An 18,067-nucleotide genomic window follows, 5' to 3' on the forward strand; every position below is an offset into this window, starting at 1 on the left:
AAAAACAGTGCATCACACAAACACAGAGCTGATAAAAGACATATGAGGAAAAAATTATTTCATGTACTCTAAAAGGCACTCACATCAAAGTGGTTGCATCCATAATTTTCTGCATTAAAACGGTAACCTGCGTGTATTGTTGTCATGCAGCTGTAAAGACCAAAACCATTTTGTATCAGGCTGAAAACAAAGTTTGGAAATATGAACATGTCTATGGAGACTGCCTCACTTTTGAAGCATCAAGTGGCCATTAGAGGAACTGAAGCTCTTATCTGCCACATTGATGGCTTCAAGTTGCATTTTGGTCCTCGTATCAGTCATTCCTGTTAACAAGTGACAAAATCAGACTTTTAATTAGACTTTTATAAGTGTGCATCCCTGAAGTAAACACAATTTACTCCCCACCTCCGCTCACACTAAGGTGATAATGCTGCTTCTTCTTTTCTCTGACAGGTTCTTTTTCTCAATCACTGAAACAAATTGAAAACTGCTGCTAATTGGCTAACAGATGGTTGCAAATCTGGCATTCCAGGGGAAGGAATAAATGTTACAATAAATTGGAAATCTGACAGTTGTCTCCAACAGAAAGAGAGAGAGTGTGTGTGTGTGTGTGTGTGTGTGTGTGTGTGTGTGTGTGTGTGTGTGTGTGTGTGTGTGTGTGTGTGTGTGTGTGTTATTCAATTAATTGTACCAAAGTAAAGGTGTGCTTCTTCGAGGTGCTTTGAGGCGTTATGACTGGCAGTGCAGAGTATATTTTCAGCGAGCAAACATCTGAACATGCAGAACTTCACAAATAACTCATCAGGGAAGCCGTCCATTATGTGGGTCTGATGAGGCCAGGGCTCGCAGAGATTTATTTCCATCCTTTTTGTCTGACTGCTAGAGCGTTTACCATCATTCAGCCTCAGCTCCACATCAGCAGGTCGATCTAAATTAGCCAGCTAATGCCAGGCAATATTTCACCTCACCTCCACCCCAGAACAGACCAATCAATGGAGGTTTGAGTCAACGCCATGATTTGTTTAGCTGTAATGAAGCCACATAATTCACCTGCAGCTCCCCCGGCCAACAGCACTTGGCAGCGTTACAAATGCCGTTTCACACTGATTGGACTGTCGACGTTATAAATGAGGAGAGGGTGAACACGGGTACCATCCCTCTGTCTGCGGGAGGGGAACACACTCCTCCTTTTATTTGTATGTAATATCCAAACATGCATGCAGCTTCTTTTTTTTTTTTACTTAAATTTTTTTTAATTCACTGTTTTATTCATTACTGCACTGATTGGCTGTGATTATTTGGCTTCCTCAGAATGATTGGATTCTGATAAACAGGACTTTGCTGAGTAACCTGATGGAAACTGGGACCATTACGTCTCACACTCAATCCTCCATCCTCTCCCCGCCGAGCTTTAAAACATTTAGAAAGAATAAGACCTACCATGTAATTAGTTTGGACTGCCTGGGAAGTGGGCACAGTGGCAGACTGTGCCAGTTCAGCCGTCGCTGCGTCCACATGCTGGCTATAATTACACGATTTCAGAGTTTGCAGCTGAACGTGATGATTATCTCTTCAGCATGAAGGGAATGATACTAGTGTGGTGACAGTGGTCTAGATTTTCTTAATGACCCTTACTGTAGTACAAGACATGACCTCACTAGAGATTTATAACTTAGTCTTAGTTTCCAACTAAGTTCAAACAGAACAGTGTGTGACTGGTTCTGGCTCCCACCAGCTTTCCCTAAAGTTTTAACAAATGAAGCCATCTGGCGAAATGGAAAGTTCTGAGGAAAATTACCGTTGACATCCGAGACAGAATTCATTGTGAGGTGTGATTCTCCTGGCTGATGTAACCTGATTCAAGCTTACCTCTGTGAATTACACGCTGTCACTATATTGTCCTGAGTGGATAAGGTCAGCTAAATCATTCCAGTGCTGATCTGATAAAGCGATGTGACCGTATTCACATCACTTCGTCAGCTAACGTTACCAAACCATCACCGGATTCATCCACGCAGCCAAGTTAAAGCTAGCTAGCCAACTCTACTGCTTGGTAACATTATTTGTGCATGTAAATGTGGCTTCTTCTCCACACATAGAAGTTAGTCATGGAGTGCTGGGATCAACTGCATTTACATTATACATGCTTCCTTGAGGCAGTATTGTTCAAAAGCTCATTGCTATGCAGATGGTCTATCTGTGAAGCCAGTTAAACTGCAGCCTTGTCTCTAAAGAATAAAATCCTGGATGTTGTAATTTTCTTGTCTCACATTTAGATAAAACTGAGGGTGTTATACAGTAAGTCTTGAGCTACACCCTTCTTTACATTTTGCAGGAAAATGGGTAATGGGTGGCATTTTTCATATGCAGTGATTTACTGCACACTGTGTGGTGTGCCAAGTTTTCAGCTTGTTGGTGCAAAAATTAAATTTTATGCTGTCAAACTATGTTATCTTTGGCATTTTTCATAAGGTTGAATGAAGAAATGGGAACAACAATGGAGGTTACGCCAAGCTGCTTTTAATACCAAAACCAAAGAAATGCTGTGAGAACAGCAGAACAGATATGACAGAGTTTCTTGTTCTTAATGATCTGTTCCCGTCGTGCTCGGTTTCTGTGTTCAAGCTTCATCTTATCTGTAAGCGTTGCAGTCACGCTTTACAGCATGTTGTGCTGGAATGAACCTCCAGAATCTGTGGCAGTGTGTTCACTCTGTGGGCCTCGATTGTCTTCTGGTCACACTGAACGAACAAACACACACACACACACACACACACACAGAGCGACTCAGCTATTCTCCATAATGAAGTCCTTGTCATTCATATGACACAGAGACTGCTCTGGCCCACGTTCACATTGGCACAGAATGTCAAAAATTGCATCGAGGCGGTGGCGGCGTCCTGCCAGCACCATTACAGGAGGGTTAATTATTCACTGCTAAATATATTTTCTTACAACAGTCACTGTCACGCCAAGAGATAAACGAGGAAATTGGGGAAACTGCTGTGTTGACAGAGCAGAGTTTAGTGTCTGTACACGTGAAATCTCTGCTGTAGAAGCCTCTGCAGAAAACTTGGGCAGCACATCACAGGTCTACCTGATGTGGCTCACATCGTACTGACTGGTGTTGACGTGCTCAGTTATGTGCTGTGCAACCCAATGAATGCACTGTCATAACAAATCAGCAGTAAACCATCCCGTCAGGCACCGATGGCCGAGAGGCTCACTGTTCCATCCCGAAGATGCTCTCTGACCACAGTCCCTGCATCCAGCTCACCTCCACACACACAGAGAGGCAAATTAGACCGATATCAGAGTCCTCAGAGACATAGAAGTCAGAAAGCTGCACTGCTGCCAGTCACGAGCTGAACTTTCTGGAAATGCAGCTTCTTGCTTTTTCACTGCATTTGTTCAGTGTTTCGTCTAACACCTTCAGTGCACATCCTTTCTCACAAACTTTTTCCTCTGCGTGAGCTGGCAGCAGCAGCCCTTCCACTGAAGCTTATCACCTCTGAAAAACAAACGCCGGAGCTAAAAGCATTTTTTGGACCCTACTTACTTTTGGGAGTGCCAGCAGAGAGGGAAGCTCGTCAGAGACCCTATAATCACAGGAAACAAAAGCCTGACAGGTTTTAACACTTGAAGCCATCGTCTCCTCAGAGGATGTGTCCCAGCTGGCGTGCTTTCAGGCTTTTGCAGCTTTTTGCAGACCGGAGGGGCATCGAAGGTTTAACTTGCGATGCCTGGTTTAAAATGTCTGGTAGCTGATGTGGATGATTTATTTCCTGTGAGATGAATGCAGGTCACTGAGATCAGTTAAAGTCCTCCTGTGTGCTGATATCTGTGCAGCTGAAGTCTACACTGCTGGTTTAAAGATGGAATTAAATATAATTTAATGTAATTTATCAAATTCAGATGTTTTGTTTAATTCTGAGTGTTTTTCATTTTAAAACAAACTACTATTTATGTGTTGCAGTGACACTGGTAGCTGCTGTCCTTTACTGGGCTGCAGAGAGCTGTTGATGCTTACATGTAGTTTTCAGGGTGAGAAGAATAAACTGAACAAAATACAAATTAATGAAAAATGATTCCTATGCAGAAACAAACTGCACCTTCACTCACCACAAGGGGGCTCCAGCACTGGTTTTGTGTGTGTGTGTCTGCAGTCTAACTGTGTTGGGTTGTGTTGTACAGCGCGATGACACAAAGCCTTCCTTTGTCAGTCTGCTGGAGGACCCGCTGTCTGTGTGGCTTGCTGCTCTCTTGTTCATGCGTACATGCGTACATGCGTGTCACACTGGTGCCGCTCTTTGGAAACACTGAGTGCTTCTGGCCTTGGCGGCTGGACAGAGGCTCCCCGCCATTCTGCTGCTGTGAAATGGGCCATTGTTCTGCTGATGCTGCGCAGGGCTGTGACTCAAACATGAGGTGGAAACGGATTACTCAAATATATGCAGAGTACAACACGATGTTTATGGTCTCCTGGTAACTCGACAGGCCCGACCGTCCACGCTGGAATACTGCTTAATATTCAGGCTTTCTCTCTCCGCTGCAGCAGACGCTCTGAGCACAGCCTGTGCATGTTTCAGATAACGTACAATAAGTGTAGAGTAATTGTGGGAGCAATATCAATAGGTGGAATTTTATTTAGTTATGTTTTAATGTTTATTAACGTTTCCAGCTCATGTCATGTCGGCCGTGTCTGACCAACAAACTATAACCCGGAGATTTTCAAATTAAAGGCATAAAACAAAACAGACAAGTTGCAACCTTTGAGTTTTGTTCAATTAATGAACTAAATTATAAACATAATTATAATTAGTTACTCAGATTTCTTACCGTGCACCATTCCACATGCTTTCAGCTCTATATTCTTCTACTAGAGTAGCTCTGCATGATTTACAATTTACAGTAATCTTTATTTATGTGATGCTGCATTACTGCAGTCACTCTGAAGCAAGCAGTTTGGGCTCCTCCACCTTTATGCCAGCTGTCTTCTGATTGGCTGCCCCTCACAGACAGAAGGTTTTAACAGCAGGTGGGTGGGGCTGCGATGCCCTACAACCTGAGCACGTGGCTCACAGAGATTACTTATTATTTGAAACGTTGGTGATTTTTAATAAAACCGTCAATTTCTAGAACACGACAAGGTTCCACGTTCCAAAATGAGGTCCACGTTCAAAAGAGAGAATTTCAGCAAAGGGTAAAATCCGCGCTGATCTCATCGCTCTGTGCTGCACGCCGCACTCCGCCTCCACACAAACAGCACAATCTGCTGAGGTAATCCTCGCAGAGAAGGAACTCTGAGGTCACTTCACCCTGCGCTGATAGTGCAGCGCTGAGTCTGCTCACTGTGCCTGTTGCACTACAAGTGTACACACACACACACACACACACACACACACACACACACACACACACACACACACACACACACACACACACACACACACACACACACACACAGAGCTGTGGATTAGAGATGATTTGAGGAATGTCTGCGTGCCTGTCAGCACAGGTGGAGGTTTTTACTCCAACACACCTGTGATTGTGTGAGAGTGAGCAGAGTGTGAAAAGCCTTTCTGCTGCCGGTTTAGGACGACTGTGAGGTGTTTATCCTGCAGACACAGCGTCTGTATTTCCTGCTGATGGAGGAGGAAGCCGTGTGCGCTTCAAAGTGTCTCTCATTTTAGTTAAAGACAATCATTTTTAACATGGGTCGAGACAGCAGCTGTGTGCACGCACAGCGATCACACACAGTGCACCATCCATCTGGTTAACAAACCCCGGGCTGATTCACACAGAGATGAGTCTGCAGTGCAGTTCAGCCCAGAATCTACAGGAAGGCATCAGCATGGTTCCATAAAACGTTTACACACACAAACTCTCTAACGGGGTGTAAAGTCATGGTTTGTGTAGCCACGAGGCAAACCGAAGCACAGTGACGGACTTCTGAATTCTGTCTCTGTGTGTGTGTGTGTGTGTATTGTTGATGGGGAGCTCTTTTCAGTTTTTGAAAATGTGTTGTGTGACAGCTGTGCACATCATTCTCAGTCTGCTTTCTGAGGTTTGTGTTGTGAGCATAGACTGTGTGAGCAAGTGTCTCTTCATTGTTTGTGAAGTCTTGTTGGGCAATCTTTTAAATACAGTCTGTGGTGTTGAACGTGGAGTTCAGGTTGTATCACTCCTTGTGAATGTTTTGTGTATTTTTCTGGCTCAAATAACATTGGATTTAATGTCCCTATACCAGCAGATACATTCATATTCATAACAGTCATATTCATAACAGTTTTTGAACACTGAGTAAAGAGCTGCAGGTACATCACAGAAACACGAGCCCTCCCTGACCTCCGTTACAGTAATATGAAAACACTTTATCATACCAGCACCTTTTTTCTGACTAGCTTTATAATTTTTGGAAAATAATTCCAGTCCAAGTTCTCTAAGAGTTTTTCTGGAGGTCATCCCTGCAGGCCCGGTGCTGCTGCTCAGGTGTGAGGTTACATCATGTTAGAGAAGAATAGAAATAATTGACAGGTGAGGGATCATGAGTGTGTCCACACAGGCCTGCTTCGTCTCAGGTGGAAATCTTTCCCTCCTCCTCCTGGAAGAGAAGAAAACATCTTCAGCAGCTCTTGTGTGAAACTTTAATGAAGAGGACTCTGTGTCGAGTCTTGTGTGAGCGAAGCTGTGGAAGAACAGACTTGTTTAATTTTTTTATCTCCTCCCCGTGCTCTCCCGCAGGTCGACTCTACGCCATGCAGACGGGCATGAAGCTGGACAGCAAAACACCCGAGTGCCGAAAGTTCCTGGTCAAACTCATGGACCAGCTGGAGACGGTGAGTTGGATTCCCTTTAGTCCTGTTCCTCCTTCAGTGCGGACCCTTTTTCCTGTTTAGTTCTCTCTTGCTGATTGTGTCACGTTGAATAATGAGTAAATGAAGCGCATTAGCTTAATCATCTCAAACCAGGAGCTTCAGTATTTCAGGAGCTTGCTGACTGCATCTAAATGAGAAAGATTAATTTGGGTCTGTTCGCTGGGTCTCATTTTCATTCCTGCTTTTGACTTCAAGTGATTAAGAGAACAAAAACACGCAGATGAGATGGTCATTGCATTTGTTTCATAAACATGCTCTTGATTTTTCTGGACTCCCTCTCCCTCTGTGGAGAGGACACACGGGCTTGGGGGTCCCTGGTTTCTGTGCAGGCCTCGAGGCCATGCAGGCTGCAGCTCATACTTTCATTGGGATTATTTATTTATTTATTTTATACTGAAGTTTAAGCTTTGCATCGAGAAAATCTGCCAGATTAAATCAGCCCGGTTTATTTTTATTTATCTGTAAGAAACCGAGGCTCATAGAGGACGTCTGAGGAGCTTTTGTCTGCCCCTGCTGTACAGCTCAGGTTTAGTAAATTAATAAGAGATATGAATAGAAGTATCTCGAGGGTTGATAAGAATCTTGTTGGATTTCATATACATCAGATTTTAAGTGACGTGTTACGTGAAGAACAATGACCTCCTGCTGAGCTGCACGGTCCAGCCGACAGCCTCGTTACTCCTGCTCCGAGCCTGTGACGCTGGCTGCACCGCTGCCTGTACACCGCCTCTACCTCAGCAGCACACGGCTGAATGGCTCTTTTCTTAGAAAACACACACACGTCAGGTATTACTATGTTGTGGGGACATCTAATTGACATAATGCTTTCCCTAGCCCCGTACCCTAACCATGAAAAAAGAATGCCTAAACCTAACCCTCATCCTAAACCTAACATAACCATAACCTAACTCTAACCCTGACACTAAAACCACATTATGAGTCTCAAAAATGCCTTCAAACCAGGATTTTGGTCCCCAGAAGTATAGTAAACTTTAAATCTTTGGTCCCCACAAAGATATGAATACACACACACACACAACGCAGCCCTCTAAAATGCTTGACATTTACCTGTTGGTTATCAGAGGCTGCACTGACTGCATAAGGTCCTCTCAGAGCTTTGAGGTTTCTCTCCTTGGAGAGGTTAAAATACTGCTGGGGTCCCAGTGACCCCAGAGGGCCCCCTACAGGTCACATGCACTGCTGGGCAGCAAGATATCATAAGTAATGCAGTAAAGCCTTCAAAAGGTCTGTTAGCAGACATACTTTGCAGGCCAGGTAATGTCATAATACTTCAAGTTTTCCTTCAATTTGTCCATATATGTATGAACTACGAACACTTTCATCAGTACGTTCTGTGCCATGTCACGCAACGAGCCTGAGCCTGTTATTTCTGAGCCTGTATTGTTTTAAAGATGGTTTAAGCCATAGACTGTACATAAAAGATGGCTGCAGATAATGTGATGTCACACACTGGTATCTAAAGTTCTTGAACTTTTCCTTGAACTTGGCATTTTAGCTGTTGTTGTATTTTTCTCAAAAGCAGATGTGGTGAGTGAAGTATGGATCTAAGGAAACCATCCTGAAATATGCACCGCTTTAGCCTTCTTTTTGACTCTGACGGGTACATGGTTTCTAAAATAAATGTCATGTTGTGCACAATAAGACGTAAACCCAGTGATAACCCAGACAATGTTCTCCCCATTTCCTGCCACTGCGCTCTGAACCTGAAGTGTGTACAAGGACAGGAGAATGTCGGATTTAAGCGTCATTTAAGTTACTGACCCTCGTTAGCGACTCGCGGGCCAGAAACATTTCTCTCAGATGGCACAGAGTGCAGAGCGACAGCTGGACAGCTGTGCCACACCTCACTGTCACTCTGGATATGTGGTCAAGTTGCACATATTTACAGATGCCTCACTAAGACAGTCCTGAGCCTCACTGCCGGGGAGTGTAAGCCGACCACAACAAGGTAATCAACAACCTTTGATTTATATTGAGATTTATATTGATAACGAACGATATATAAATCTAACAATAACAAGGTTTTGTTTCACATACCATTCAGCCTGAACCTCTGATCAGAGATTTTACATTCAGTCATTCACATGAGAGCAAAGGCCTGATGATGTAAGTTGTGGGTTATCTTAACCCCCACTCACAGCTGACCAGTGCTGACATTTTCCTGCTGAGGTCGATGTAAAGTTATCCTGCTCCATCAGGTGAAGACTCTTTGGGTTTTATCTCTTTTCACCATTTAATGTGAAATGGTATTATTATTATTATGGTAAATAATCTTTATCATTAGGGACTCTTTGTGCCACAAGTCTCACTTAATTTTGGAATAAGACACGTTGGTTTGCGTCTGTTTGTTCTCCAAGCTTACGAGAACATCTTGTGCTTCTCCGTGAGTCACATTTACGTAATGCAGGCTGCTCTCCTGTCTGCTAACAGGAATGGGCTAATTCGATTTTGTGGAATTGTTATGATGACGGGAGGAAGGGAGGGAGCAGGTGACCGGGCTGAGAGTGTCCCAGCGGGGGGACCAAGTGAATTTATCGAGACTAAGAAGAACCCACGGAGAGGTGATGAAGCTCTAAAACACATCCGTCAGCTTCAGTTTTACTGTCCATGTCATTTTGATCCTGTAGTTTCCCACCCTCATCGCGCATGTTTCTACTTCTACGGTTACATCCAACGTTTACCGTTTCAAGTTTAACTTGCTACGTGGCAAATCAGGTGTGGGTCTGAACAGTTAAAGGAATCAGATGCAGCCTGATTTTACAGAAGCTCCAGGGATCTCCGTCACACATGTGCGTCGCTTTCCCGACACGACACACACCTGCTGTATATAGCCATACATTGCATTGCACTACTCTCAGAAAATATTTCTCACAATATATAATTTTCTGTCCTCCTTTTCAATGAGCTGCTGTCCCTGGTGTCACCTTGTCACGGTGGTGATGTTAGCATGCTCCGCTGGCTGCTGCAGTTTGCTCTGGGTGGAGTCTTTTTAGGGAAATATTCTTAGGTAAACTTGTTCAGTGTGAGCATTTATAAAATATGAATATTAACTGTTGGTCGTAAAATATCAAACAGTCACTCCTGACTGTGTCAGCTTCTGCTTGATGCTGTGAACATGGAGTGACGACTGCCGCGTTTGTTGCGTCGTCTTTCTGACGCCTATTGCCAGCTTGGAGTCGCAAGCAGGTCGGTTGCTTGAGACGTCTCCATGCATCACTGCAGGAGCAAGGAGAGTCCGAGAGGGAAAGCTGATGCAACATCTGGTAAAGAAAAGAAAACTTTAATTTCCTTTTTTTCTGAGGAGCAGCAAGAGTTTAGGAGAAGACTGCAGGTGAGGATGGCCACAAATAAGGCTGTGATCAGTAGAGCAAGGCAATATGGCCAAAAATATTTATCACGATATTTATTTGAAAATTTGCGATAACGATATAACCGACGATATAATTGATGCGAGACAAAATACAACTCCACAACATTACTAGCGCAAAAAGACAACCTTCCATTTATTTTCACTTAAACAAGAAGCTGGTTTTTATGTACATTAAAGCTTTATAAAAATGTAACAGTGCAAATGCAAATTCCTTGCTGAAAGTTTAACCAAAAGGCATTTCCAGTAGAAATGGGCTGACATATCCTGAGCATAACCATGTATAATATCCACTGAAGTTAAAAAGAGGTGCTTTGCAACATTAAACTGCAGTGTGCAGTACGCATTTTTCGGACCATAAGGTGCACGGGATTATAAGGCACATTAAGTGAAACAAAGCAGTCAGATAAATCAAACTTTATTAAACTCATTCTTCTTGCTTCCTCCACTTCTGTACCATTGATTCATTAATGTTGAATTCTCTGGCAGCTGCTCTATTCCCATGTTGCTGCAGTATATTAATGACTAACCTCGTATTGTGGATGGATTATCTCAGTTGTTCTCCTGACTGAAGTTTGGTCCGTTTACAGCATCCTGCCATGCGATTGCATTTGTTTCTAACCATGAAGAACCTTCACGTTAACTTTTATAAGTGGAAAAGTGTTAGTGTTCGTCCTTCAGCTTCACTGTTTATGTTATGCTAACATAGCTGTGTCACTAGCGATCACGTAGCACATCATTATATACCAGCTAGCCCAACTTCAGTAACCCTACAAACGTCACTGCTGTTTAGTTTCCTGTCTTCATTTATGTTGGAAGTGATAGCAGAGCTGTACGTTTGATTTTTTTTCAGAAATCTCTCAGTCAGAACATGCTATATCATGCTTAGGTAACTAGCGAAACTAGCGAGCTAACTTCCGCTAGCTTCCTGCTAACTTCTAACTCCGTTAAATGTAATAACTTTTGTTTTCATGGATGCCTGGAAGTTAAACTTTATAGTTACACCTGGTAAAGCAGCAATGCTGATCGTTTTATTAAAGATGAAAGAATTTAGACAGTTTTTAACTCTTAAGTGATGCTGCAGTGTTGTTTGACCTGAATGATAAGGAGTTTAGGACCCAGATTACTCCCAGATTTAAGAGCATCTTAGTCCGACAAATACGACAATAACAACGGCCGCTTGGATGTTCTGCAAAAAAATGTGCTTTGTTGTGTATCTGACGGACAAACACCAAACCAGTTCCACATCACGGAAGTTGCACCATTTTTACAAACCAATTCTGGTTCATCTGTTTCACTCAACAATCGGCCATGTGCGTATGAAAACAAAGGCACTGCGCATGCGCGTTTTACTCCCATTCTATCGCGATATTTCATTTTCCTATCGTTGCCTAACATTATACCGGTATTACCGTGAACGGTATAATATGGCCCAGCCCTAGTGATCAGGGCCTATCCGGTTGTTAAGTCTGACGTCACTAGCCGTGTCTGGGTCTAAACTCCGCTGCAGGTCCATATATCAAACGATCACTATGGCATTACTGAGAGTTGAAAAACTGTCTAAAGTCTTTCATCTTTAATAAAATGATCAGCGTTCTGCTCTACCAGGTGTAACAATTGAGTTTAACATCCAGGCATCCATGAAAACGGAATTTATGACATTTAACGGAGTTAGAAGTTAGCAGGGAGTTAGCTCGCTAGCTTCTATCTAAATACAATATAGCATGTCCTGACTGCGGGGTTTTGGAAACAAATTAAAACGTACAGCTCTGTTATCACTTCCAGCATAAATGAAGACAGAAAACTAAACAGCAGTGACGTTTGTAGGATTACTGAAGTTGGGCTAGCTGGTATATAATGATGTGCTACGTGACCGCTAGCGACACAGCTATGTTAGCATAATATAAACAAGCTAACTTTTTTTTCCACTCGATAAAAGTTAACGTGAGTTTTCTCGGTGGTCAGAAACAAATGTAATCGCATGGCAGGATGCTGTAAAAGGACCAAACTTCAGCCAGGAGAACAACTGAGATAATCCATCCACAATACGAGGTTAGTCATTCATATACTGCTGCATGGGCTGGGCTGTAGTTACATCCTAAGGTTTTAAAAACTGAGCTTAAATAAATGATTAGCGGTAATAAAAGCCGAGGGAGGTCAACAGGGATCACTGACTGTTTTAGGAGCTTTTTGAGATCAAATAGAAGAAAATACATAACATTAAACATGTTAACAACACAAAAGCCATATTAAACGCAGACTACTTTAGACCCGGAAGTAGGATTCGTCGCGTCATCACTGAACAACCGGATGCCAGCTTTCAGAGCAGGTTTCAGGTTTTACAGAGAGAACTGGTGTCATGTTGTGAACCTGTTGCAAAACTGTTTCCCAGGCTGATAGCAGGCAGCAGGAGTGGTTCAAACACGGACCTGATCCAGGCTCCGTCTTATTCTGATTTGGTTTTGCTCGGTAAACTTCAGCTGCAGTCAGACTGTGATCACACCAGCACAAACCCAATTAATCATGTGGAAGCGCTGCTATTGTCCAGATGGAGCCCGAACAAGTTCTGTGAAACACGGGGACACCCCGAGGTTTCCACTCCTTAATGAACTGTTGCTTGTTGCTGTGACTCATTCTGCAGCGCTCTGAGTCAGGATTTAACCCCCCCCCCCCAATCCTCCCCCCCAATTTCCCCACTGACCTGGCTCGTACGTACTAGGCATTAGGCATGCTGGACTTTTATTTTCCACTGTCATTGCCAGCTCAAGCCTTTCACTGGGACGGTGGAAGATCACTTGTTTGAAAATCAGTTTCATGTGATGCAGGATGGGAAACCTCAGAGATGCCAGTCATGGTAGATACTGCTAAATTTAGATCTTTGTCTCCTGCAGCAGCCACTGAGGATGAGCGCCGTGGTCTCTCACAGCGGGGAGATCAGGGTGGTCAAACAGGTGGTCCTTCTTCTGTGACTTAATCAATCTGTTTTACCTGCAGAGTTTATCAGGTAAAACACACAGCAGTTTAAAATCAGCTCAGCCGCTTTACGAACGGAGTGAGCGAATGAGTAATGCGGCTAATTCTGGCTCTGTAAGTAAAGCAGATTAACAAGCTGCTCGATTTGCTTCTACTTTGCATTTTATTGGCAGAGAACACATTGTTATTGTTGCTCAGTCGTGTTCATTTAAGGGTGAGAAGCCAAAATGATTGAGGTTATAATTCAATCAATTGTGCAGCCTTATCAAACATACTGTACAAAGACTCAGATTTCTTGGAGCCTGTTCGATGAGTCTGTGGTGGTTCTGATCACCTGTGACTGTGGGAATTACGCGCATCTGAACAAAGATGGACTTTATCAGAACCACATCATGGACTGAACTGAAGGTTTTCAGAAATGTAGATCCAAACCCAGATGGATACATGTGTCCAGCTATTTGAATTTCCTCTTGAGCCCTGAGCGGTCGAGGAGTTACGGTAAAATCCCGGTGGAGCTGATTTTTCATGCCACTCTGTGAGTACTTGGTACACCAACTATCACTGCAGAGCACAGGTTCTCTTTTTTCCAAAACCGTTTGATTTTCGTCTCTAACACAAACATTAACAGAGTTACAGTAAAGCGTGCTTTTACACGGACCACCAGGTTCATGGTTCAAAAAGGGTTAAGACCTCACTAACGTCAAGGAAACATGTATTGATCTCAGACACTCAAAGCTTTCTGAGTTTAGATACACTGACTTGAAGCTCAGACACATGAACACTGCTCAGCGGATGATGGAGGAAAATTCAAATGACTGCAACTAGAATTTAGATTTGAATTGATTTTAATTTAATTTAATTTATGCAGCACCAAATCAAAACAACAGTTGCCTCAAGGTTCTTTATATTGTAAGGTAGACCCTACAATAATAGATGCAGAGAAAAGCCCAACACTCGTACTATGACCCTATGAGCAAGCACTTTGGCGACAGTGGAAAGGAAGAGGTGGGCCGAGGCTGCAGACTTGAGCATAAAGCATCAGCTGCAGTCAGAGGTGTTGGAGCTGGAGTCTCTGTGATTCATTGTCACTCACATATTTATGGTCTTCATTTATTAACAGAGCTCATGAAAGCGTGGCTGGGCGTCCCGTCGCTCATGCACACTGCTGTGCATGTGTGGATTTCTGTGGGAAGCGGCCCCGGTTTGTTGGTTTGGACTTGGTTTGCACCTCCGTGCGTCACACTCGCTGCTCCCAGAGTCAATAAGGCGTCACGGTCTCGTATCAAAGGCTTGCTTCGCTCTAACCTGGTCCAGGTTTACATTTAAAAAGTGGCGCTAATTCTTCTGCTTCACTTTAAGTTTGGTCGCCTGTCAAACGGAAACCTAACCAGAGCGAGCGAGCCTGAGAGTCATGGCTGAGTTTAGCGACTTTCCTTTCATCCCACATTCTTGTATTCCCAGGCCAGTTGTCCTCTGCTGTCCTACGCTCAGCTCAGTGCTTTTACATTCCTCCGCTACGACTCACAGTCAGCGAACAGAGTATCTATTCAGCCCGGCCAGGGTCCACCTGCTGGAAGCAACCTGCGTGTTTGCTTTAGTGCTTTTACAAGAAACCCGAAGCCTGCTGGACGCCGTAATGGACAGAGCTAGGCATTTCATATAGAGGAGCAATTACAGGTGGAGCAAACCTAGTCAAAGCGAAGCAGAGCGAGCGAGACTAATCAAGCATCATGCTAGATGGCACCCGCTGAAGCGAGGACGTGTTTGCCTGAGTTAAAACATTTGAGCTAAGAAGTCAGAAGTGTTTTTCCGTGCACCAAACCAAAAGCGACACATCCAGGGATCAGGGTTAGTTTCTCCGGCCTCCGCTGGATGTTTAAAGGATCATCTGCAGGTCCTACTAAGTTTTAAAAACTGTAAATAAAGCAGATACTGGGATAAGTACATCCAGTAGATGGAATACTCCAGAAAAAGGGTTTAGCTGGTCAAAGAGAGGCCCTGTTTTAATGATGGCTTTGTGTGAATTTGTGGGCACTGGTGTGTAAGTGTTGGTCTTCGTACAGTGAATGCATTGAGTGTGTGTCACCTGATTCAGCAGTTAAAACAGTACCTGGTCTAATAGCTCTGCAGGTCTATCCGTTTGCAAACGTGAGCGTGTGCAGATGTTCTTCTATATTTCTGATCTGTTGATCAGTTTCAGGCTAAAACGTATTACACCTTTCACAACCAAAGTTTGACACTAAAACAGATTTATTGCTTTTCTCTGCAGAGCTTACACGGTTCCGTTCATGTGTCGTTGTTTTTGTTTCTCCTGCAGATGAAGAAGGAGCTGAGTGATAACGAGTCCATCAGTCAGGAGGTGGTTGGGAACGCCCACATCGAAAACTATGCCTTAAAATTATTCCTCTACGCTGACAACGAGGACAGAGCAGGACGATTCCACAAGTGAGAACCGAGCCACTCCTTAAGAGAGTGTGTGTGTGTGTGTGTGTGTGTGTGTGTGTGTGTGTGTGTGTGTGTGTGTGTGTGTGTGTGTGTGTGTGTGTGTGTGTGTGTGTGTGTGTGTGTGTGTGTGTGTGTGCACTTACTAGCAGGACTTTGAAGTTGGCTTTGGCCTGTAATCATAACATCCCAGAAGAGTGTAATGGCCCTGCGTAACTGGTTTGTCAGTGTAATGATTTAATCATTGAATGATGCTCTGATTAGTCCAATTAGAAACTTTGAGGTATTTAAACCTTCAGTTCATGATGGAGTCTAAATATTAGATTGCCATTACAAAGGACTTGATATGAGATTTGTATTCACGAGTACAAGTACTTCATGGAAGGAGTCGTCTTGCAGGAAGAAACACAGAGCAGCTCCCAGCCCTCAGAACCACACAGTCCTGCTGTTTCTCTGCTCAAATAAATATCTCAAACCTCAGTGAATAAGCGGGATGCACAGACTACCTGGTGCACTGGTGTTCTGTGGACCACAACAATACGATCTGTGACTTTGAAAATGTGAGCACAGCTTCTGTCAAAAGAAACTCAGTTTCTCAGATAAAGGTAATATTCAGATTCCAGTTAGACCCGTTACTTATACTGTGGGCTCTATAAGACCAGCTTTGCATGATTCAGTGTTCAAAATAATTCTTCTTATACTCATACTGGGCCACAGTGCAGCTCATCCTTGCTTTGAACCAAAAGGTTTTACTCGCCCATCCAAGAATGAAAGTTTGTAATTATTAATAAATCGATTAGTGACGGTCTGACGTTTTATTCACACATGGTTTAATTATGACCTTCCTCTCTAATCTGATCATTCACGAGGAAGGTCAGTATCTAACCGGGTCACTGGAAGGGTTTGTTGGAGGATTTCACTGGATAATTATATTTTTTCTTTTATTAGTTTCTTTGAGTCTTGATGTTTTTCCTCTGACAGGAGACATGTTGGAAACACCCCAACACTTTATGTCTTTCATACTGCAGCTCCTCAGCCTTTCCTCACTCTGAAACACAATATTAGGTTCCTCCCACACTCGTGCATGAGGGGGCCGTATCAGGGCTATCCCCACTCAGTGATGTCAGCGAGAGCCAAGAGTAGAAAGGCCTGGGTGAAGCAGAGAGTTTAGAGCAGGCTGAATTCCTCACATCTGCACACTGAGCTCATTATTTGAAACTCTGCCCGTGTTTTTAATATGAACTTACACGAATGGAGCAGAATTCATGGCAGAAAATAAGCACAGCTGCCCCCCTTTAAGCGTCACAGTGTCACAGTGGGAAATTTTCCGGAATGTTCAGGAATATTCAGGAATATTCAGGAATGCTGCTCCTTGTAGTGCACGCTCAGTTTCTGCCGTCACCATCAGATGGTCGACGGCCCTGTTGGGGACGGTCTTGGTCTCGGGGGACTTCTGCGTCCGTACATCCAGTTCCAGACCGTTTGGTGGAAAGCCGGTCACATCTCCTTCCATGGAAGCAGTAACTCAGGCATCATGTGGAAAAATGCTGCCTATTTAGGTCAGGAAACCACCTCAGCCTGTTGATCTTCATTCAGCGTTAAGCTGAGAGTGTTTTAGCAGAGATGTTTCTGCTGCTAATCACAGTGTTCACACCCATCACAGCTTTAACCTTTGGAGCTAATTGAACCAATGAAGTCGGATTAAAACCAAAAACGTTAGTTTGTAATCATTACTCTTCTGTTAGTGACTCTGGTTGTGTTAAATCCTCATATTTAACGGGGAAGAATAACATGACACCAGGTTATTGGAACAGTTGATTTGGGGGATTTCTCTGGAAAATGTGTGTTTCTTACTCTTTTCCTTTGTAATTTCTCCTTCCCCCAGTTTATCACCTGGAATGAGACTGCCCGACAGGAAACACCTTGGAAATAATCAGAAGTGTTTATACGTTCTCCACACGATTTCAATGCGTTCTTTGTTTGTCTTATCTGCGTTTCTAATGGTACATTAAGTGAGGCTGGCCAAATATTTCAGTCAGGAATTCAATCTTTTTTTTCTTTGCTTTGTCTTTAAAAAGTTGGACCCTGTGTCTGACTCAGACACACCATTTCCTAGGAATGAGACAAAGAACAACAAAACAGAAGCACCTGCAACTCTGTGCAACTGCTGTAACCTTTCAACTAAACAAAGAAATCCACCATGCCTGCATGACAAAGTGACTTCAGATACCCGCTTATCCTCCCATTACCTGGATTCAGGTACCCAACAGCAGTTATCGGGCTGAGCTGGTTATCTGGTTGTGAGTTCACCTGGAGTTTCCCTTGCACGTTCACATGATAGGTGCGGTGCTGGTCCATCCATGCTTCTGACCAATAGGAAGCATGG

At 43.6% G+C, this 18,067-nt stretch overlaps 1 protein-coding gene across 3 annotated transcripts in view; it reads left to right on the forward strand.

Annotated features, from left to right (window-relative positions):
- vta1 (vesicle (multivesicular body) trafficking 1) overlaps nucleotides 1–18,067 on the forward strand; it is a 58,733-nt gene that overhangs the window by 7,009 nt on the left and 33,657 nt on the right. For all 3 annotated transcript variants that reach the window (XM_026142870.1, XM_026142868.1, XM_026142869.1), the window contains exons 2-3: nucleotides 6,745–6,839; nucleotides 15,557–15,684. In XM_026142870.1, coding sequence (XP_025998655.1) covers nucleotides 6,745–6,839; nucleotides 15,557–15,684 — 223 coding nt within the window. The remainder of the gene's footprint in view (nucleotides 1–6,744; nucleotides 6,840–15,556; nucleotides 15,685–18,067) is intronic.

The sequence above is a fragment of the Astatotilapia calliptera genome, chromosome 15 (genome assembly GCF_900246225.1).
Source record: "Astatotilapia calliptera chromosome 15, fAstCal1.2, whole genome shotgun sequence".
NCBI lineage: Eukaryota > Metazoa > Chordata > Actinopteri > Cichliformes > Cichlidae > Astatotilapia > Astatotilapia calliptera.